General features: G+C 42.3%; 1 protein-coding gene across 2 annotated transcripts in view; it reads right to left on the bottom strand.

Annotated features, from left to right (window-relative positions):
• GUCY2C (guanylate cyclase 2C) overlaps nucleotides 1-24,892 on the bottom strand; it is a 98,576-nt gene that overhangs the window by 26,172 nt on the left and 47,512 nt on the right. For both annotated transcript variants that reach the window (XM_056523784.1, XM_056523785.1), the window contains 5 exons: nucleotides 24,094-24,180; nucleotides 21,136-21,268; nucleotides 19,190-19,327; nucleotides 16,601-16,689; nucleotides 727-818 (listed from right to left, as the gene is read on the bottom strand). In XM_056523784.1, the coding sequence (XP_056379759.1) occupies nucleotides 727-818; nucleotides 16,601-16,689; nucleotides 19,190-19,327; nucleotides 21,136-21,268; nucleotides 24,094-24,180 (539 nt within the window). The remainder of the gene's footprint in view (nucleotides 1-726; nucleotides 819-16,600; nucleotides 16,690-19,189; nucleotides 19,328-21,135; nucleotides 21,269-24,093; nucleotides 24,181-24,892) is intronic.

Genomic DNA, 24,892 nt, shown 5'->3' with positions numbered 1-24,892 from the left:
GGTACAGGTGATCGCGGGGAGCATTTGGACCCCCCACAATAAGACACTTATCCCGTATCTTGCAGATCTCCTTTACCAGACATTTTTAGCTGATCCAGAGTAGTGTTGCTCGCGAATATTCGCAATTCGAATATTATTCGCGAATATCGCATATTCGCGAATTCGCGAATTTCGCGAATATAGCGCTATGCATTCGTAATTACGAATATTCGTTTTTTTTTTCTTTTCTTCACAGCACACATCACAGTGATCACCCCTCTCTGCTTCCAGCTTGTGTGGTGTAAAGAAGACTCTAATACTACTGTGTGAGACTGTCGGACGAAAATTCGCATATGCGAAAATTAACATATGCTGATTTTCGCATATGCGAACTTGTGCGAATGCTAATTTTTAATATGTTAATTTTCGCATGCGTTAATTTTCGCATACGCGAATGTTTGCATATGCGAAAATAAAACGAGAATATTACGAATATGCGAATATTCGCGAATATATGACGAATATTCGTCCATATATTCGCGAATATTCGCGAATTCGAATATGGCCTATGCCGCTCAACACTAATCCAGAGTGTTACATCAGCTGTGAGATCATTGCATAGCAATAACCTCAAACAAACTAGTAGACAAGAGAATACCAAATAGCAGGATGAATTCTTCTATTTGTAACAGCATATATATTACGTGTACATTTACTATTTTGTAACTTTAGATCTTAAAAGAATACCTAAATATCTTTGCCAAGGTGATTTCAATTTTCTTAAAGTCTGGTCTCTTCTCAGGATCCTCCTCCCAGCAAGTTTTCACAAGAACATAAACCTGAAAATATACCATAAAAAGCACAGGTTGTTTTGCAGGAAGGTAACCCATAACCATTCTACAATTTATGTACCTGTGATTATAAATACATGTTCATGACATGTCAAAACTTTTCATTGGTCGACCGATTTCTAAAACAAGTGGGGAGAGAGGAGCTCACCCCTCTCTATGTCTACATGAGCGAGATGGTCGATAGACTTGCATTATGAGACCGTCTTGACCACGTGACAAAGGCCAGGTAAGAATGCACTAAGCATGCACTTCTCCTGGCTCCTTTTACTGATATGTCGGGTTTGAATACTTAAACCCCCTTAAAAGGTAGGGTCACACATAGCTTATACATTTCACACTGCGCAAAATCCGTCAGTAGCAGGAAATATGTTGCGTATTCTCCTATGAGCAGACACACAGGGCTACCCAGCAGCAGTGAGGTTTGGAGGCCGGCCACACATCACAGTCACATTGGTGTGCTGGGCCTGTCTCTTAACCTTACTGCACACACAGGGCTGCCACCGGGTAGCCTTTGTGTCTGCTCAATGGAGGAATATGCAGAGTATTTCCCGCTGCCTGGCAGATTTTGTGCAGTGTGAAATGTGCTGCGTATACGCTATGTGTGACCCTACTCTCACAGAACACCTTGATTTAAATAACATAATAACTTTTATAGACATGTGCAAAGAAACATTCATAGCCAGGCAGTGCACTTCCAACCTTAACAGATTCACATGATTATCAGAGCAGTATTCTGCATGTAACTCCTGGCGGGGTGCTTAAAGCTTCACATAAGCAGTGATAATTTGATGAGCAAATTGCACGAAGGAGGTAAAAAGGCAGCAATCACCCAATACTGGAGTAAAAATTAATTCAAAATTTAGTCTTACTTCAGGAAATACATATGGAATAAAGATCCCATGCGGGCAGAGGGAGCTGGACACTTGAGGTGCAGGGGAGTTCCACTAGCAGCGATGAGGTGTTTTGCATCAATTGACACTCATTCTAGCTGTGCTAGCGTATCTCGGTAGAGGTGAGTATATATGAGCTTGGACCCTGGGTTACCATAGGTATAGACAACAATAGAGCGGGTTACAAATACAGTATATACAAATATACATACTACAAAGAAAACTAATGTGATTCAGATAAAGAATGATAGATTGTTACGTTTATTAATAGTCTATAATATTCTAATATTCTATTAGGATATCTATTGGGTTGCCACCATGACAATCTGCCATATGTGCAATGAAACATGTGGCCATATGCCTGTACTGAGGGAGTAGTTCACGAATGTGAGTACACAAGTACACAAATTGTTGTTCCAACATAATAACATCTGCAAGGAAAGAAAGGCATTCTATCCACTAAGGCTGCTGAAAAATGTATTCCGGTATCACCAAAACCTGCAAAATGGTATACACGTTTTTTAAAAACCCCAAAGGATGCCCAATAGTTGCAGGAATAGGCAGTGTAACCGAATATCTGTTTAGCTATTTAGAATGGCTCATTGCTCATCCATTGAAAAGGGATTCCTTCCGTATTACAGGATACTAGTAAGCTCCTTATAGCAGTTGATGGGTTCCCATGGCAGGATACTTACCAACTAGTGTCTATTGATGTAGAGAGCCTGTACACCCACATCCCTCATGATGGGGGTTTACAAGCCATGCACAGTTTTTTGTCCACCACCAACAAAACTCTGTTTGTTGACTCCATTTGTCCGGCTTTATTTTTTTACTTAGTAGTTTGGAGCAGCCACATTAGTCCAGTGATGCAGATACAAAATAATAGGATGTTGCAGAATCTTGTAATATCTTTTTTTTTATTGGACTAACAGTATTTAGTAGAGACAAGCTTTTGGGAGTCTTTCCTAAAGGGAGGTCTCCCGATAGCTTGTCTCCACAAAATACTGTTAGTCCAATAAAAAGGGATTTAAAGATTCTGCAACATTCTATGATATTGCATAATAGCACACAGTACATACAAGTAGCACATAGGTCAAAAATAGACAAGCTCAGAGTTTTGTCTGAAAATGCTCGCAGTTTAAGGAATAAGTTCAATGAACTTGGATCAATAATGGCATCTTAGAATGTACCGTATTTTTCGCCGTATAAGACGCACTTTTTCTTCCCCAAAACTGGGGGAAAAAAGTCGGTGCGTCTTATACGGCAAATACACCCCTATCGCGGCGGTCCCTGCGGCCATCAACGGCCGGGACCCGCGGCTAATACAGGACATCACCGATCGCGGTGATGCCCTGTATTAACCCTTCAGACGCAGCGATCAAAGCTGACCGCCGCATCTGAAGGGAAAGTGACACTAACCCAGCTGTTCAGTCGGGCGATTTCACTGCGGCGGTCCCGGACAGCCCGACTGAATAGCCGGGTTAGTGCTTACAGGACACCGGGAGGGACCTTACCTGCCTCCTCGGTGTTTTCGCCATTCAGGGATCCCCTGTATGGCCGGCACTCTCCTTCCTCGTCATCACATCGTCGCGTACGTGCGTCGGCGTGCGTAACGACGTGCTGGCGGCGACGGAGAGCGAGGATACCCGGCTGGCAGCAGAGACGTTCCGGAGCGACGGCGACAGCGATGGAGCGACATCCAGGGCAGCGGTGACAGGTCTGGAGCAGCGGGGACACGTGAGTATTACCTCCTATGCAGTGGTCTTCAATCTGCGGACCTCCAGATGTTGCAAAACTACAACTCCCAGCATGCCCGGACAGCCGTTGGCTGTCCGGGCATGCTGGGAGTTGTAGTTTTGCAACATCTGGAGGTCCGCGGGTTGAAGAGCACTATTGGGTTCAAAATCTTTATTTTTTTAGATTTTGCACCTATAAATTGGGTGCGTCTTATACGCCGGTGCGTCCTATAGGACGAAAAATACGTAGATTTAGTGGCTGTTACTGAGACATGATTTAAAGGGGTACTCCGGTGGATTATTATTATTTTTTTTTTAAATCAACTGCTGTCAGAAAGTTAAATAGATTTGTAAATTACTTCTATTTAATAATCTTAATCCTTCCAGTACTTATCAGATGCTGTTTGCTCCACAGGAAGTTCTTTTCTTTCTGAATTTCTTTTCGGTCTGACCACAGTGCTCTCTGCTGACACCTCTGTCTATGTCAGGAACTGTCCAGAGCAGGATAGGTTTGCTATGGGGATTTGCTCCTTCATCTTGACAGTTCTTGACATGGACAGAGGTGTCAGCAGAGAGCACTGTGGTCAGACAGAAATTAAATTAAAAAATAAAAGAACTTCCTGTGGAGCAAACAGCAGTTGATAAGCACTGAAAGGATTAAGATAGATTTTTAAATAGAAGTAATTTACAAATCTATTTAACTTTCTGGCACCAGTTGATTTAAAAAAAAAAAAAAAAAGTTTTCCAGCAGAGTAACCTTTTAATAAGAATGATGGGCCTCATTTACTAAGAGTGTTGGGTTTTTACTAGTGTAAAATGCTGTTTCAGACTTGTAGGATTCCTCTCTATTTACTATAGGGATCATAGATTTACAAGTTGTGAAAATCTTCTGTCCATCCAGCTTTTTCTAGGTTGAAATTTCAAGCCATTTATTCACAGGATTTTCTGTGAATTCAATAGTACATAGGTTGGGTTGTAAAACCATGCCCCTTTTTGGGTTGGTCACTCCCCCTTTGCACCAGACCACGCCCCTTTTTGGCTTTTCATAATGCAGTGTTGGGTTAGTCGGATGTTCCTGGTACACACTGTCTCACACTGTCTGAGAAATGTCTCAGACACTATGCGCCAAAATAACTTGGAAAAACTCGACAAAAACTAGTGGGTCTTAGCTTAGTAAATGAGTACAAGTTAGCGAGACACCCTGTCATGTGCCACTCACATATAATGCCCCCCTGACATTTGCCCCTCACTTATAATGCCCCTGTCATGTGCCACTCACATATAATGCCCCCCCTGACATGTGCCCCTGACTTATAATGCCCCCCAGTTATGTGCCCCTCACTTATAATGTGCCCTTTTCTGTGCATTGCTCCCCCCCCCCCCCACATGAGTTTTAGTTTTAACTAGCTGAGTACCCGGCGTTGCCCGGTTTTCCTTCCTAATCCTGGTTGGGGAGGAAAATAAACAAAGGAGGAAACTTTTGACTTCACATCCCGTCCTCATATATTGTTGTCATATCACGACCTCCTATCCCGTCATCGTATCCCGACCTCCTATCCCATCCTCCTATCCCGTCCTCCTTTCCCATCCTCCTATCTCGACCTCCTTTCCTGTCCTCCTATCTCGACCTCCTTTCCCGTCCTCCTATCCCGTCCTCATATCTCGACCTCCTTTCCCGTCCTCCTTTTTCGTCCTCCTATCCCGTCCATCTATCGCGTCCTCCTTTCCCGTCCTCCTTTCCCGTCCTCCTATCTCGACCTCCTTTCCCGTCCTCCTATCCCGTCCATCTATCCCGTCCTCCTATCCTGTCCTCTTATCCCGACGTCCTATCCCGTCCTCCTATCCCGTCGTCCTATCACGACCTCCTATCCTGTCCTCCTATCTCGACCTCCTATCCCGTCCTCCTATCTCGACCTCCTATCCTGTCCTCCTATCTCGACCTCCTATCTCGACCTCCTATCTTGACCTCCTATCCCAGTCCTCCTATCTCGGTCCTCCTATCGCGTCCCCCTATCCCGTCCTCCTAACCCGACCGCCTATCCCATCCTCCTATCCCGATCTCCTATCCCGACCTCCTATCCCGTCCTCCTATCCCGACCTGTAATATGTGTACCAGTTATTGAAATATCGCCAGCCATACGGAAGTTATGTGGGAACATACATTTCCCATTGATTTGCATGGGACTTTAAACATAAACCCCGACCCTCACAAATGGGGGTAGTTAAGGGTTAAATTAACTATCCTATATTTTAAGTGGATATAAAAGTAACATGTGACCAAGTATTATCGAAATATCTCAAGCCGTTTGGAAGTTATGCAGTAACATATATTTCCCATAGACTTGTATGGGACTTTAAACATAAACCCCGCCCCTGGCAAATGGGGGTAAGTAAGGGTTAAATCACCTATCATATGTTTGTTGCTGACATATAAGTAACATGTGTCCCAAGTTTCATGTTAATATCTTTAGGACGTGATGCTGGAACATACACACATACATACATACACACACACACGTTGAGTTTTATATATATACTAGCTGAGTACCCGGCGTTGCCAGGTTTTTCCTTCCTAATCCTTGTTGGGGAGGAAAATAAACAAAGGAGGAAGCTTTTGACTTCATATCCCGTCCTCATATACTGTTGTCATATCCCTACCTCCTATCCCGTCATCATATACCATCCTCCTATCCCGTCCTCCTATCTCAACCTCCTTTCCCATCCTCCTTCTCCGTCCTCCTTTCCCCTCCTCCTATCCCGTCCATCTATCCCGTCCTCCTATCCCGTCCATCTATCCCGTCCATCTATCCCGTCCTCCTATCCCGACGTCCTATCCCGTCCTCCTATCACGACCTCCTATCCCGTCCTCATATCTCGACCTCCTATCCCGGTCCTCCTATCCAGTCCTCCTATCCCGTCCTCCTATCCCGACCTCCTATCCCGTCCTCCTATCCCGACCTCCTTTCCCGACCTCCTATCAAGACCTCCTATCCCGTCCTCCTATCCCGTCCTCCTATCCCGACCTCCTATGTCAACCTCCTATCCCGACCCATAATATGTGTACCAGGTATTGAAATATCTCCAGCTGTACGGAAGTTATGTGTGAACATATATTTCCCATTGATTTGCATGGGACTTTAAACAAAAACCCTGACCCTCACAAATGGGGGTAGTTAAGAGTTAAATTAACTATCCTATATTTTAAGTGGATATATAAGTAACATGTGACCAAGTATTATCGAAATATCTCCAGCCGTTTGGAAGTTATGCAGTAACATATATTTCCCATTGACTTGTATGGGACTTTAAACATAAACCCCGCCCCTGGCAAATGGGGGTGAGTAAGGGTTAAATCACCTATCCTATGTTTGTTGTAGACATATAAGTAACGTGTGCCAAGTTTCATGTTAATATCTTTAGCCGTTTGGACGTGATGCTGGAACATACACACATACATACATACACATACACACACACGTTGAGTTTTATATATATAGATAGATAATCACCCTGTAATTAATGCCCTCTCGCAGCTCTTTCTAGCTATCACCCATCTCACATGCTGCTCCATTCTTGCAGAGTGTGAGCCGCGGGGACGTGATCTCCGGGCGCCGGCGCGATGATGTGACATTGCGTCGGCCTGCAGTGGATGGCGTCCGCTACACACACGCTGTAAGAATGGAGCAGCATGTGAGAAAGGTGAGGGAATGGTGGAGCGAGAGCTCCACCATGCTATAGTACAGGAGGGGCAGCAATATCGGCCCAGTTGCCCCCCTCCCCCCCCTGGATATCCGCCATTGAATGGATTAGGCAGTTGCTGGGGGACAGACAACAGAGGGTTGTAGTCAATGGAGAATATTCAGAGCAAGGTCTTGTTACCAGTGGGGACCTCAGGGATCTGTACTGGGACCCATTTTGTTCAATATCTTCATTAGAGATATTGCAGAAGGTCTTGATGGTAAGGTTTTGGTCTTTTTGCTGATGACACAAAGATATGTAACAGGGTTGATGTTCCTATAGGGATAGGCCAAATGGAAAAGGATTTGGGTAAACTAGAGGAATGGTCAGAACTAAAATTGAATGTGGATAAGTGCAACATAATTCACCTGGGACGTAAAAACCCAAGGGCTCAATATAGAATATGTGATACAGTCCTGACCTCAGTATCTGAGAAAAGGGATTTAGGGGTCATTATTTCAGAAGACTTATAGAACAGCGGGAAATGCGAGCAGAATGCTTGGGTGTATAGGGAGAGGTATTAGCAATTGAAAGAGGGAACTGCTCATGCCGCTGTACAGAACACTGGTGAGACCTCACTGGAAGTATTGTGCACAGTACTGGAGGCCGTATCTCCAGAAGGATATAGATATTTTGGAGAGAGTTCTGATAAGAGCCACTAAACTAAACATGTCCATGTTTGCGGGACAAAACTTATCAGGGAAGGTAAAAGGACCTAAACATGTATAGAAGAAAGAAGAGACAGAGGGGATATGATAGAAATTTTAAATACATAAAGGAAATCAATGAAGTAAAGGAGGAGAGGAGATTCAAAAAGAAGAAAAACTACCACAAGATAAAATAGTTTTAAATTAGAGGTGCAAAGGTTTAAAAGTAATATGAGGAAGTATTACTTTACCGAGAGAGTAGTGGATGAATGGAATAGCCTTCCTGCAGAAGTGGCCACTGCAAATACATTGAAGGAGTTTAAGCTTGCATGGGATAGGCATAAGGATATCCTTCATATAAGATAGAGATAGGTATAAGGCTATTCTTCATATAAGATAGAGATAGGTATAAGGCTATCCTTCATATAAGATAGAGATAGGTATAAGGATATCCTTCATATAAGATAGAGATAGGTATAAGGCTTTCCTTCATATAAGATAGAGATAGGTATAAGGCTTTCCTTCATATAAGATAGAGATAGGTATAAGGCTATCCTTCATATAAGATAGAGATAGGTATAAGGCTATCCTTCATATAAGATAGAGATAGGTATAAGGCTATTCTTCATATAAGATAGAGATAGCTATAATGTTATCCTTCATATAAGATAGAGATAGGCATAAGGATATCCTTTATATAGGATAGAGATAGGTATAAGGCTATCCTTCATATAAGATAGAGATAGGTATAAGGCTATCCTTCATATAAGATAGAGACAGGTATAAGGCTAGCCTTCATATAGGATAGAGATAGGTATAAGGCTATCCTTCATATAAGATAGAGATAGGCATAAGGATATCCTTTATATAAGATAGAGATAGGCATAAGGATATCCTTTATATAAGATAGAGATAGGCATAAGGATATCCTTCATAAAAGATAGAGATAGGTATAATGATATCCTTCATATAAGATAGGTATAAGGCTATCCTTCATATAAGATAGACAGGCTGGAAGCAGGTTGCGGGTGTCCCTGGCAAGGGATGAAACCCAAAATCCAACTTCTTCTTTAGCGCTTCACCGGGGTGACAAAGACAAGTTTTGCAGATGTGCAGTAATAACTTTTTATTTTCCAATGTACAAGGTATACATGGACAATATCAGTTATACAGTTTTTTGGTGCACAGGACAACGCGTTTTCAGGAGGAGATTGCTCTCTTTGTCAGGTCCGCTATATTGCTGTATGGTGTGTGTATTTATACAGTAGAGGGGCTCCAAAGATGGTGGGTAACTGAGGTCACTGGGGGCTGATCTATGATGTCAGTTCCTGTAACCTCTGGGAGGGATTTGCTGGAGGATAAAATAGGGTTTACCTATAACATAGAGGAATTTTCCCCATAGAAATCAATTGGCCCGTTTAGGTCTATGGCAATTTGCACTGAACTTTACTTTAAGCTAAGCAGCTCTGTGTATGGCAGAGAGCTGGACTGAAACAAGCTGCGAGTGTAATCTAACTCTAGTCCATTGAAACGGCCAGAAGTGTGAAGGAGATTGGCTGCTGAGTTGATGATAGTTTTGTGAATGGGTGTTGTATGTGGATGTAGGGGGTGGGGTGTTTAAAGGTGTGTGTGGGGGGGGGGGGGGGGATGAGAGAGAGGTAGGGGAGCTGGTGTCTCTACATGTTAATGAAACGGTGCATAGAGGTCACATTGCATTTATCACATTGGTAGGTAAGATAGAAAGAGGAATGAGATAAGAAAATGCATCAGAGGTGCATTGTTATGTGATTACATTATGAGTTCTGTGGCATCATTTAACCTATGAGGTTGGAGCGTTCCCAGATGGTAGATCCAATACATCTCTCGCTTTTATAGTGCTTAAAATCTGTCGCTTCTGTGTGCTGTAATGTGGTCAATGGGGCATATGGTGATGGGGTTGATTGTGTCGGGATGTTTTTCTGAGCAATGTTTGGAGAGGCTGTGGAGGGCGAATTTGTGTTTGATATTGTTTCTGTGTTGATTGAGATGGAGGTGTAGTTCTTGGGTTGTTCTACCAATGTACAAAAAAGAAAGTTGCAACAGCACTTTTGATCAAAAAGTGCGCTAAGAGCCTCCATTTTTTGACCTAGAGTGCTGTTGCAACTTTCTTTCTTGTACATTTTGTATTTGCCACAGCAGCGGGCACCTGTATATTAGGTTGTTGTGCTGGCTATTTTTCCTTTTGTTTTTACTTTGTTCTACCAATGTACTGTTGGCTGCAGATGTATGTGATTAGGTAGATAACATAGCTGGATTTACAGTTGAGGGGGAATTTGATGTTGAACATTTCATTCGTTGATTTGTTGGAGAATGTTTACTGTTTGTGATTTATGGTGGTGCAGGATAGGCATCTCTTTGTTTCACATTTGTATCATCCTTTATTTTGTGTGGTTGTATGGCGTCTTAGCCTGCTGGGGGCCAGTATGTTTTTTAGTATGGTTGCTCGCCTGAATGTGATGCCCGGTTTGTTTGGAAGTGCATTTTTTAGGATTGGATCAGATTGGAGTATGTGCCAGTGTTTCTGGAGGACGGATCAGATTGAGTTGTGAGAGGAATTATAGGTTATGATGAAGTTAAGTTTGATTGATAGTTTTTTTTTTTTTTTGTTTTCTTTTGCTTTCTAGCAGTTTTGTTGAGTTAGTGATTTGGTTTTGTTGTAAGCTTCGTCTAAGCTGTCTGCGGGGTAGCCTTTGGCTAAAAAACGGTTTTAGAGGGTTTTGGCTTGAGTGCGAAAAGTACTGTTGGATGTGCAATTTTTCCGAATGCGTTTATATTGGTTGAAGGGTATGTTGGTTTTCCATTTTTTGTAATGTCCACTGTTAAATGACAAGTAACTGTTTGAATCAAGTTTTTTTAAATGGGTAGCGGTAATGATGGTGTAGATTTCGTGGTAAATCTCCAGGTCCAGAAAGTCTATTTTCTTGTCGGATTTGTTGGAAGTAAGTGTGATACCCCAGTCATTGTTGTTTATGGTGGTGATGAGTTCTTTGATTAAATGTGATGATTTGTTCCTGCTATGGAACTAACCATCTATGTAACGGCGGTATAGTAAGACATGTTGTTGGAATAATGGTTGGGAAGTGATGAATGTTTTTTTTTAAAATCCCCATTAGCAGATTTGCATACGACGGTGTCACCCGTGTGCCCACAACCAGTCTGTGAGATCGCGAGAAGTTAATACTTGAACTGACCGGTACTACACATCAAACCCAGGAAAATACAGATACTGATGCAACACCGGTGTTCACTCTTGACACTACCACCATGATCAACCTATTCCACAAACTGGAAAGTTTACTACAAGATAAACTTAGACACAGTCTAGTCATTGACTTTCTCAATATCTAACTAGCAGAGAACCTAGCACCCAGAGATTTGCGGCTCACTAATGAATCGACTTTCAAAAATGATGAAACATACACAGGGGAATGGGTCAAGCTATTGTCTGATTGCTCTAACTTAATGATCGAACACATAAGCAAAAAAAAAGAACAGCGCTACGTGACCATTTAAATAATTAAATACATCTGACAATTACAGAATTAAATGATTTCACCACACATCCCGACTACCACAAATTAAATAGAAATCTGACCGCTAGAATAACAAAAATCCAAAATGAAACCATAGCAAAAAAATCACCACTGACAATGCCAAAAATGGAAATCAGAATTTTGTACCATTTCTAAAACCCTCTATACCTCAACCCTCTCAGCCCATCCACCCACATCAGAGTCTTTTTTAGGGCTAAGCTAGAAGCCAACCACCAAATAGAACAATTCTTTCTACCAATCACACCAATGTAAAGAAAAAATACAGAAGAGGAAAAAGAGGAGGAAAACAAAAAAGAAGAGGGAAAGAAAAACAGAACTAAATCTATAATACCCACCAATGAGAAAACAGACTCAGAAACACTGGTAAAATTTTTCAACCTATCTTCCTAAGCATTGAATCCATACGAGATCTCGCTTCTAAGAAAACGACTATCATTCTGCCCTACAAATAAGCCAGATGACTTCACGTTATTTCTAGATTTGCACCATTTCACCAGAAAGCTTACACTCCAAAGGCACTTCCTATTGCCCAGCCAGTTAATGTCTGCCAACTCAGTACCCCAGGAAATTGATCAACTGGAAGGAAAACACCCCCAAATAAAGAATAATTCAACATTCTATCCCACCCACAGCCAAGGTCACCTTATCAAATCATTCCACGACCTTGTAGCCCAAGACCTCAAACAAATACCCACAACCACCAGAAACGGATCACTGACAAAAAATGAAAAACAAGCGCTCAAAAACCTAAAAGAGAATAAAAAATTAGTCATAAGACCAGCAGACAAAAGTTGAGGACTCATCCTACAAAACTACGATGACTACCATACTGAAGCCCTAAAAATCCTTCAAGAGGAAGATTACTACAAAAAACTCACATTCCTTACCGCAAACTACAAGAAATCATAAAAAGACTTCTGGACCACGCATTCGCCGAGAACATCATAAACAAAAATGAAAATAAATTCTTATATATAGACAACCACTCCATACCCTTTTATTACCACCTACCAAAAGTCCATAAAAAACAAGAACCCCCCCCCCCCCCCCCCCCGGCAGACCTATCATTTCTGGAAACAATAGTCCCACCTCACAAATTTCTCATTACCTGGACCTCATTTTACAAGATTACATTTAATCCCTCCCCAGTCATTTAAAAAATTCAGATGATCTAATCCAATTACTCCATCCCATACAATGGTTAACAAACTTATATTTGTGACCATGGATGTCACAGCGTTATACTCAAACATAAAGCCCGACAAAGGCCTGAACTGCATCAAACTCATCCTGGAAGAAGATCTCACCATCCCACAAAACATAGACAATTCCTACTGCACTGCTTGCAGATAATTCTCAACCACAATTATTTCACATACGACGGGCAGCACCATCGAACGCAAATCTGGTAATGGGGATTTTCGAAAAAAACATTCATCACTTCCCAACCATTATTCCAACAACATGTCTTACTATACTGCCGTTACATAGATGATTTGTTCCTGCTATGGAACGGACCATCACATTTAATCGAAGAACTCATCACCACCATAAACAACAATTACTGGGGTATCACACTCACTTCCAACAAATCCAACAAGAAAATCTACTTTCTGGACCTGGAGATTTACCACGAAAACAACAACATTACCGCTACGCATTTAAAAAAAAGTTGATTCAAACAGTTACTTGTCATTTAACAGCGGACATTACAAAAAATGGAAAACCAACATACCCTTCAACCAATATAAACGCATCTGGAAAAATTGCACATTCAACAGTACTTTTTGCACCCAAGCCAAAACCCTCCAAAACCGTTTTTTATCCAAAGGCTACCTCGCAAACATCTTAAAAGAAGCTTACAACAAAACCAAATCACTAATACAAGAAGACTGCTTGAAATCAAAAGAAAACAAAGAACCCCCCCTCCCAAAAAAAAATCAAACTCAACTTCATCACAACCTATAATTCCGCCCACAACTCAATCCAATCCGTCCTCCAGAAACACTGGCACATACTCCAATCTGATCCAATCCTAAAAAAAACACACTTCCAAACAAACCGGGCATGACATTCATGCAAGCACCCACACTAAAAAATATACTGGCCCACAGCAGGCTAAGACGCCATACAACCAGTCACAACCACCCACCAAAAATAAAAAAACTAAAGGATGATACAAATGTGAAACAAAGAGATGCCTATGATGCACCACCATAAATCACAAACAGAAAACATTCTCCAATAAATCAAGGAATTAAATGTTCAACAATTCCCCCTTAACTGTAAATCCAGCTATGTTATCTACCTAATCACATGCATCTGCATCCAACAGTACATTGGTAGAACAACCCAAGAACTACACCTCCATCTCAATCAACACAGAAACCACATCAACATCAAATTCGCCTCCACAGCCTCTCCAAACATTGCTCAGAAAAACATCCCGACACAATCAACCCCATCACCATATGTCCCATTGACCACATTACAGCACACAGAAGTGACAGATTTTCAGCACTAAAACAGCGAGAGATGTATTGGATCTACCATCTGGGAACGCTCCAACCTCATAGGTTAAATGATGCCACAGAACTCATAATGTAATCACATAACAATGCACCTCTGATGCATTTTCTTATCTCATTCCTCTTTCTATCTTACCTACCAATGTGATAATGCAATGTGACCTCTATGCATCGTTTCATTAACATGTAGAGACACCAGCTCCCCTACCTCTCTCCCCCCCCCCCCACACACACACCTTTAAACACCCCACCCCCTACATCCACATACAAAACCCATTCACAAAACTATCATCAACTCAGCAGCCAATCTCCAGTACACTTCTGGCCTTTTCAATTTTCTTATCTCTTTCCTCTTTCTATCTTACCTACCAATGTGACCTCTATGCACCGTTTCACCATTCCATTAATATGTATGCAGAGGCACCAGCTCCCCTACCTCTCCCCCTCCCACACACACACACAACTTTAAACACCCCCACCACATCCACATACAAAACCCATTCACAAAAGTATCCTCAACTCATCAGCCAATCTCCATTACACTGCTGAGTTAAAGACACTCACAGCTTGTTTCAATTGCTGCACAACTCCTGTCTCCCATACAGCTGCCATACCCAGAGCTGCTTAGCTTAAAGTAAAGCTCCGTGCAACTTACTATAGACCCAAACGGGCCTATTGAATTCTATGGGTAAAATTCCTCTATGTTATAGGTAAACCCTATTTAAGCCTCCAGCAAATCCCTCCCCGAGGTCACAGGAACTGACATCATAAATCTGCCCCCAGTGACCTCAGTTACCCACCATCTTTGAAAATTTGAAGCCCCTCTACTGTATAAATACACACGGTGAGCATTTTCTCTCTTATCTTTCGCGACATACATGCAATTGTAAAAAGGTAATGGCACAATTGGGGCGCCATCTCTGTTCCCTCATTTTTCACATACTCCCTGCACTATGTAAGATAGGGATAGGCATAAGGCTATCCTTCATTTAATATAGGGCCAGGGACTATTCATAGTATTCAGAATATTTGGCAGACTAGATGGGCCAAATGGTTCTTATCTGCCAGCACATTCTATGTGTCTATGTCTCATTCCAAATAATGTTTTATCACATGATTGACAATGAAACAGACAAGCCCATGGCACAGCCATGGGCACACCGATCACTTGCACGTCTGCATAGATTTTCCTAGACATTTTTGAATAGAGCTATGTTTTTCTGAAACTAATACCCTAGTCCGTCATGTGAAACATTATTTACGATATGTAGACGATATCCTCATAGTATGGGATGGTACTAGTTGAATTGATTTATACTCCAGTATTGGGTAAGTATTGCCTTTTTTCCACCTTTATGCAATTTGCTCATAATTACATTTATGTTGGGTAGAGAGAGATTCTGTAGCTTGAACTTAGGTCTGAAATCTGGATAGGCGTAGATTGTAAATGTACGAAAAGAATAGTAAAAAATGTAAGGATAGAAATTTAATGTAAAAATCACAAGAAACATCAGCAAGCCCAATTTACTGATCTACTTTTTCTATTAACATAATGTTTATGTACCGTATTTATCGGGGTATACCACGCACCGGCCTATAACACGCACCCTCATTTTACCAAGGATATTTGGGTAAAAAAAGTTTTTTACCCAAATATCCCTGGTAAAATGAGGGTGCGTGTGTGTGCATGCGTATAACCCGATACACCCCCAGGAAAGGCAGGGAGAGAGGGGCCGTCGCTGCCGGCTTCTCTCCCCCTGCTTTTCCTGGGGTCTAGAGCCCTGCTGCCGCCGCTTCTCTCCCGCTGGCTGTCTGCGCCGCTGCCCTTTCTTTCCCCCTGACTATCGTGCCGGCGCCCCATTGCTGGCGCCGATAGCCAGGGGGAGAGAAGGGGCAGCGGCACCCATTGCCGGCGCCGCTGCCCCCCCCATCCCCGGTTGTATAATTACCTGTTGCCGGGGTCGGGTCCGTGCTGCTTCAGGCCTCCGGTGTGCGTCCCATGCGTCGTTGCTATGCACTGCACAGCGCGGCGCAATGACGAGTGACGTCATTGCGTCTCGCAGCGCATAGCAACGACGCAGGGGACGCACACCGGAGGCCTGAAGCAGCGCGGACCCGACCCCGGCAACAGATAATTATACAACCGGGGATGGGGGAGGCAACGGGGCAGCGGCGCCGGCAATGGGTGCCGCTGCCCCTTCTCTCCCCCTGTCTGTCGGCGCCGCTGCCCCATTGCCGGTGCCGCTTCTCTCCCCCTGGCTATCGGCGCCGCAATGGGGTGCTGGCACCGATAGTCAGGGGGAGAGAACGGGCAGCGGCACTGATAACCAGGGGGAGAGAAGGGCCGGCAGCAGGGCTCTAGACCCCAGGACAGGCAGGGGCAGAGAAGCCGGCAGCGGTGGCGGTCTCTGCACCTGCAAAGCCGCTGCAGTTCATTGATTTAAAGCGCCCGCTTTAAATCATTGAACTGCAGCGGCTTATCGGCGTATAACACGCAGGTAGACTTTAGGCTAAAAATTTTGCGTGTTATACGCCGATAAATACGGTAGATATTTGTATTACATTTTTACTTTCATTATACCAATGAGCCAAAAACAAAATCAAGAAACCATCATTGTTAAATAAAAATCTTTTCCACCTCTATTTCCCGTTCCTCTACTGTGTCCAAGTGAAGGTCTGGTCGAAATGGACAGTCTCCTTTAATATTTTTCACTCTTGCAAGTTTTTCTTTGGTTACCATTGATCAAGAAATAAAACACACAATGAATCAATATTAAGTTAGTTTGTAACTCATACATTTTTATTCTCAACAAATTAAATTAACAATTTCTGAATGACCAAGTATAACAAATAAGGTTCTGAAAGTTGTTAACAATACCACATTTTTGAATTTCCTGTATCATTATTTTCTATTTTAAAAAAACAAAACACCATTATGCAACTTTTAGGGGGTTACGTTTCTAAGCAGTGCACTATTCGGTATTATGTAGGTCCATACAAATACATTTTTGTAAATTTTTGTAAGAAAATTAGTAGGTGTAAAAATTGTCCTCTTCTGACCCCGTATAAATGGATGAAGGAGGGCTAATTTTTTGTGCCATGATCTGTTGTTTTTAACGGTACCATTTTTGTTTTTGATGGACTTTTTGATAACTTTTATGAATTTAAAGGGGTTATAGGGGTACTCATCCTCTAAATACCTTATCCCCAATCCAAAGTATAGGGGACAAGATGTCTGATTGTGGGGGAGTCAGGCCACTGGGACTCCAACGATCTTCGGGCAGGCACTACAGCGTTCTGAGCAGGGAACCTTGGAGCTTACGTGTTCATGATGTCATTCCATGCCCCTTCAATTGCCAGTACATATGCAAGTATATAGCCATCATGTCTTCTCCAATAGACATGAATGGAGAAGTACACTTCGTGCATCGGATGACTGGGGTGCAGCGCCAGAGATCATGGGGGGTCCCAGCAGCCGGACCCCCATGATCATACATCTTATCCCTGGATAGGGGATAAGACATCTAGGGGCGGAATACCAATTAAATTGTGAAATGTTAGGTAAATATTTGTAATATATTTTGGCCATAGCAATTTTCAGCTACACCCATATACATTGTTAAAGAGACACTCTGGGGGAAAAACTGTGTTGCTTATATAGTGCAGGATAATTTATTGATCCAGAATAATATAAGGGTTTTTGTGTATGCCCTCTGCTTACTTGTTTTAGCTAAAGTGGCAGAAATTTATTAACAGCCATACTGATCGTCAATTCATCACTGAAATGACTTGCTAATGCTGCCGACATTTCCCATGAATCATTTGGCTTTGCAGAGAGAAGGGGCGTCATTTGATCACTGCACTTGGTCATCTAATTAGACTGCTGGTGTTGGAGTTTACCCAGGAGAAATCATAGACTCATAAAAGTGGTTGAGGTCAGTTCACATGTGTGTTCAGTTCACATTTGTTTGGTTTTGATATGTTCTCTTATTCAAAGTGTGATTAGAGAAATATTACCATGAGGCCAAAGGGATATCTCCTATAATCACAATTGAGGTCGTTTTATGAAGATTTAACCCCTTCCCGTTACAGGACGCATGCATACGTCCCAGCACCGACATGTTCGTGCACTGGGACGTATGCATACTTCCTGCTGTTCTCCTGCACTGCCACGCGCAGCTTAAGAGATTGGCGGCGGGACGTGGCTGTCAATCACAGCCAGGGTCCCGTCGCAGCTGCCGGGGCCGTGATCGTGCAGGTCCCGGCAGCATTAACCTCATAGAAGCCGTGATCAATCATGGCATCTATGGTGTTGACAGTGGAGGATGCTTCCCTGTTCGGGTCGCCATTGGTTGCTATGAGAGCAGGAGGCCAGCCTCCTGTCTGCCAGCTACGGAAGCCTGTGAGATCCAGCCAGAGACTGTAGTGTGTGCAGCTCATCAAGTTTTACTGTGCTGCAGTACAAATGTATTGCAGCATAGTATAACCTGCAAAAAGTGTAAAATAAAATAATAAAAGGTTCTTCAATAAAAGTGTGAAGTGTATATAAAATAAAATAAATGTCCCTTTTCCAATAAAAGCCCTGTATTATCATTAAAAAAAACACAAATCCTATACATATTAGGTATTGCCACGTCCATAATGACATGTACTATAAAGCTATAATGTAAATTATCCCACACAGTGAACGCCATAAAAAAACCTATAACAAAAAAGTGGAAAGTTCTGCAATTTTGGTACAAACAGCGGAATAAAAAAGATCAAACAGTAACAGGTATTACAAAAATGATACCAATAAAAAGTATAGCTCGTCCTGCAAAAAAAAAAAAAAAAAACTCAATCAATGGGGTCGTACAAAAAATAAAAAAAGATACGGCTGTCGGAAAATGATAACACAAAAAAGGGAAAAGAAGAACATAAAAAGTTATATAAAATGGGTATCGCCATAATCGTACCGACCCACAAAATAAATATAACATCACTTTTACCGCACAGTGAACACCATAAAAAAATTTAAAAAACAAAGCCAGAAATTTTCCAGTTTTTCAAAATATTTTGGAGTTTTTCACAAAAAATGCACCACTTATATGAGTACAATATGTCACAAAAAAAAAACTCTCTCAGAATCGCTCTGCTCAGAAAAAGCGTTCTAAAGTTATTACCATTTAAAGAGACACATGTCAATGTCAAACCGGAGTAAGTTTGTATATTATAGAAATCCTTTTACCTTTAACATCATGACATTGATCTGTGTAAAATGTTTCTTTCCTCAGGATAATTTCTTGTGCAATAATTCCATAGCTATAGACATCACCCTTCTGAGATGCCCCATCTTGGCGTACGTGTTCGGGAGCCATCCACAAATCTTTAATAAATAAGTAAGAATGAATGACGTTAAAGGAGTACTCCGGGATTTAAAAAATTATCCTCTGTCCTAAGTATAGCAGATAAGTTTCTGCTTGCGGGCCGTCCTACCACTGGCAACCCCCCCCCCCCCAGGATCTCCCCTGTGGGACCCCGGCAGTTCCCAGGAAGGGGGCGTGTTAAATCACCGCACAAAGCGGTGTCTGACGCACTCCCTCAATACAACTCTATGGGAAAGCCGGAGCACTGCATTTGGCAATCTCCGGCTCTGCCAAAGAGCTGAATTGAGGGGACGTGCCTTAGGATAGAGGATAAGTTCTCATATCCTGGTGTACTCCTTTAAAGGGGCACTCCGGGAGAGAACACATTTTTCTAATCAACTGGTGCCAGAAAGTTAAACAAATTTGCAAATGACTTCTATTTAAAAATCTTAAGCCTTCCAGTACTATTCAGATGCTGTATGCTCCAGAGAAATGTTGTGTAGTTCTTTTCTGCCAGACAGAGGTGTCAGCAGAGATTATTGTAATCAATGTCAGGAACTGTCCAGAGTAGGAGCAAATCCCCATAGCAAACCTCTCCTGCTCTGGACAGTTCCTGACATGGACAGAGGTGTCAGCAGAGAGCACTGTGGTCAACCTAAAAAGAACTCCAGAAATAAAAGAACTTTCTGGGAAGCATACAGCAGCTGATAAGTACTGGAAGGATCAAGATTTTTAAATAGAAGCAATTTACAAATCCGTTTAACTTTCTGGCACCAGTTGATTTTTAAAAAAATTGTTTTTCACCTGAGAACTCCTTTTAAAAAGTTTGGCAAATCTTGTTAAAGATAATCTGTCTAGTCCCCTAGGCCTCATACACCTGCCCCAGAGACTAACAGGTGAGAAGAGCGTTCACACGTTGGTCTCCTCTGCTCCTTGCGATACCACACAGAGCAGAAAAATAATTTTAAACCAGACATGTAATGATGGGTATACAGTCTCTGGGGAGGGGGCATGGCAGCTTCCAGTCTTCTCAGGGGTTCTTCCTGCACTAAGGCTGTTAATCAAGCTGATGTGGGCAGGAGGAGGGCACAGCGACACAGCGAGAGTGACTGGAAGCCTCCGCATCCCCAGCCCAGTGACTGAATACCAATCATGGCATGGCCAGTTTAAAGGGGTACTCCACTGCTCCAGCATTCAGAACATTTTGTTCTGAATGCTGGGTGTGCGCTGCGGGGGTCATGACGTCACGCCACCTCAATGCAAGTCTATAGGAGGGGGCGTGGTGGCTGCCACACCCCCTCACATAGACTTGCATTGAGGGAGTGTGGTGTGACATCACGAGGGCTGTGCCCGTGATGTTATGACCCCCGCAGCGCGCACTCAGTGTTCAGAAGAAAATGTTCCGAATGCTGGGGTGGTGGAGTACCCCTTTAAAACTATTTTCTGGTCTATGTGGCATTACATAGACCAGAGGAGGACAATGTCGGAATGTTGTTCCACTTACCTGTCGGGTCTTGGGGCCAGTGTGTCAGGGTACCTGACAGCTTCCCTTTAAAAGAGAGAGTTTTTCAATAATAATGCTGAGTGCCTCCAGATACCATTAGGAGGAACATAAAAAAGAAGAATTTATAAACTCTTTAATATAAAATCCATCTTCAAAAGGCTTCCCTAAGTTGTGGTTACGTACAGCCTTATTATTCTTTTTTAATTCTTTATTTAATTATAGAATTTTTAGCCTAAAATAGCTGGATTTACACTTGAAATGAATTACCTAAACAGATTGTTTCGTAAAAAAATTTATTTTATGATGTATGGTGTTCTCACTTACCTTTCTTAGGGCTCAGAATAGAATTGCAGATAAAGTCAGTGATTTTTACCACCATACGACTATCAACTACACAGTTTGTTGACTTTAGTCTGCCATGGACTTCAGCTTTACTGGAGTGTAGATAGGACATACCCTAAAATGGAGAAATTATTGACTTGGTAACAATATAACTTAGGGTGCTTTCACACCACGTTTTCAGCCTACGGCTGCTAGACCCTGCTGGGGGAGGGGAAACCCGTGCGCTCCCGTACCCCAGCCGGACCGGGGCTGAAATCCATTGACTTTAATGAGCCGACCGGAGTTACCGCTTGACTCAGGTCAGCTAATTTCTTCCCTGTATCTGATTTTGTGACCGGACCTAAAACCATAGTATACTACAGTTTTAGGTCTGGTCAGAAAACCAGATATGGGTCGAAAATGAGCGGACCGGAGTCAAATGGTGATTCCGGTCGGCTCATTAAAGTCAATGGATTTCAGCACTGTGGTACAGGAGCGCACGGTTGTTCCCTCCCCCAGCCGGATCCAGCAGTCTTACGCTGAAGACGTGGTGTGAAAGCACCTGTAACGCAATGAAGCGAAATTTACAATAAGTCATTAAAGAGTACCTGACACTTCAGGTGACTTTTGAGGATAAGCTGGATGTGTACATGAGGAGCAGCACTATTTCTGGCAATTATATAACTTGCATATGGCATTTATTAGAAGATTTATGCTCTGCAGACTTATAATTTGTATAATTATTTTAATCTATAATTTTAATTTCTCCAGGGCACAGAGGAGAAGATGCACTTCTGTGTCTCCGTACAGAGCCTAAAGTACAGCAACAGAGGCATGGCAGGTATGAAAGAGTCTAAAGTGTGTATAAAGCCCTAAGATGTCTTTAGGCTATATTCACACGGCAGAATTTCCGCATGCAGAATTCCGCGCAGATTCTGCATGCGGATTCCACATTAAATTAAAGCCCAATAGACTTCAATGGGATTCTGCACATTCACACTTAAGAATTTTGGCATGCAGATTCCACATGGAAAGAAACTTGATAACAGAAGAAAAGCATTTTTGTCTAATAAAATTTATTAAACAGTTTGCTATATTCGCTTGTTCTATTGATTTATGAAATGTTTAAAAAAAAAAAAAAGACCATTAAAGGGGTATTCCCCTCCATTCATGCCTATGGGGGGGGGGGGGGGGGGCGTGACGGCCTCCCATAGACATAAATGGAGGGGCATGGTGTGACATCCCTAGGGGGCGTGGTCGCGATGTCACGTACCCGTCTCAGAGGCAGCGCCTGGAATAGAAGGCCGGGGGCTGCACCGAGATCGCGGGGGTCCCCAGCAGCTTGACCCTTGCGATCATACATCTTATCCCCTATTCTTTGGATAGGGGATAAAATGTAAAAAGCTGGAATACCCCTATAAATCAAGACCAGACATTTGACCCAGGCCAAACTTTGTTGGAGAGGAAAAGTAACACTGATGCTCTATATTCCTGTCCTCATATGCCAACCTGCTATCCTTTTTTCATATCCCAGCCCCTATAAACCTTGTTGGCAAGAAAAAGTAACAATAAATGTATATATTTCCTACCTCATATGCCGACCTTGAACACACATGTTAATATACATATATATATATATATATATACACATAAATTAATTCTGTGGCATGTTCTACTTTACGTTTGTCATATAAATGCGTTACTGGGGACTCACAAGTTCACTGCAGAAGCTCTGTATTATATTCCGATGTATTTTTATTGAGATAAAACATTGTGCCATCATCTACAAGATGAGTGTTGATTCTGTATGCTCTTAGCCCAGCAAATGTACTGTATGGCAGATATGAGTTGATTGGGGATGCTGGCTAGCGTATATTAAGTCAGAGGCAATACTAACAGTAATGTATGCACTGCCACTCAGTAAGTACAAGAGCAGGGATACCAGCAAGTGATAGGAGTCCCTGCTTCTGTACATACATTCCATGGTGCTCTTCACTGGCAGCTGCTAAAGCTGTATATGAAGGGGTTAGCGGTCTGTTTCAGTTCAATAGGGAAGCCTTGTCTATCATAGCTGATGCAGAGACAAAGAAGGAGAATGATTTAGCTGATGAACAAAACCAGATGGCAGCCTTCCCATAAACATCACGGACAAACAAAGAGGGGAAGGAATCCTTCTGCCTGTGTCAGAACGTCACAGCTTACAAAAAAGCTCCAAACTGCCCAGAGTACATACTAGGGAGGAAAATTGGGTGATATCTAAAAATTTGAAAATTAGAGTATATTAGTAACTTATTTTTATTTTACACAATATTTTCATTTGACATCAGGCAAACCATTTAAGGGTGCATTCACACCACGTTTTTGCAATACAGTTTCTGTATACATTTTCAATTTGAAAACCAGATGGAACCGTATTGAAAACCATATGCATTGACTCCATTGAAAAACGTATGCCAAACAATGCATCCGGTTGCATCCGTTTTGAGTCTTGTGCGGTTTTGTCCATTTTTTTCCCTGTACCCAAAACCATAGTCTACCACGGTTTTTGGTCCGGGTGAAAAACCGTATTGAAACCGTATACATTTATTTTTTTTAACATGGGAGTCAATGGGAACCGTAGAGAACTGTATGTGTGTACGGTTCCATCCAGTTTGCACCTTACGGATTTTGACTTTGCACAGTTTTTTTTCTTAGAATTTCAATGAAACAAGTGAAACTTTATTCATAATGGAGTGAAAAGTTAAAAACGTGTAAGTTTTTTTTCTCCTGAAAAACGGATGCAACCGGACATCATTTTTCAAGCCGTATATGGGTTAAAATTCATACACACATTTTGATACAGGAACAAACGGGAGCTTAGTCTTTAAGGTAGGAGCTTCTATTAACACCAAACTTTATCAATACAACATTCACCCTATAAATAACCACATGGTAAATACATATGTGTATACATAGTCTTACCTTAGCAATATCATACATGACAGAGATTTTAAACTCCCAGTCCATAAACGTGCCATCTGGGTAGGATATTTTATCATTGAGAACATCCTGAAGTATAAAAACAAGTCCATTATTTTCCATCCAAACAAAAAATGGTAAACACTTAATGTGCAATACACAAACTATGACTGCGCCCTAACATGTATGGCACATAAACATTCTTTTCACCATTCATAAAACAAAAGGAGATGTATGACTAGTAATGGTGAGTGTGCATGATATGGGAAAAAAAATTCTAGTTTACACCATGGTCTATTACTAGGCGTTTGGACTGCTTAGCTTATGGTGATTTCTACGAGTGAATAGTCCCCATTACAATCAATGGTTTTATTTATTACATAAAAACGTGACCCTCTTCACATGTTTCCATCTAGAAATCATTGCAAATGCATTAAAGGGGTATTACGGGTTTATACATCTTATCATCTATCCAAAGGATGTCGGATAAGATGTATGTATGTATCCGCCGCTGGGGCCCCCGTGATCACTGTGCAGCCCCCGGCATTCTGCATCTGAGACGGGGACGTGACGTCACAGTTACACCCAATAGTGACATCACACCACGCCCCCTCCATTCATGTCTATGGGAGGGGGCGTGACGGCCGTCACGCCCCCTCCCTTAGACATGAATGGAGGGGGCGTGGCGTGACATCACAATGGGGCATCATAGTGACGTCAAGTCCCCGTCTCGGAAGCAGAATGCCGGGGGGTGCACCGAGATTGCGGGGGACTCCTGCGATCCTTTAGATAGGGGATAAGA

This window comes from Hyla sarda, chromosome 6 (assembly GCF_029499605.1).
Source record: "Hyla sarda isolate aHylSar1 chromosome 6, aHylSar1.hap1, whole genome shotgun sequence".
Taxonomy (NCBI): domain Eukaryota; kingdom Metazoa; phylum Chordata; class Amphibia; order Anura; family Hylidae; genus Hyla; species Hyla sarda.
Note: the sequence above shows the minus strand (reverse complement) of the source record. Positions and strands in the feature narration are given on the sequence as shown.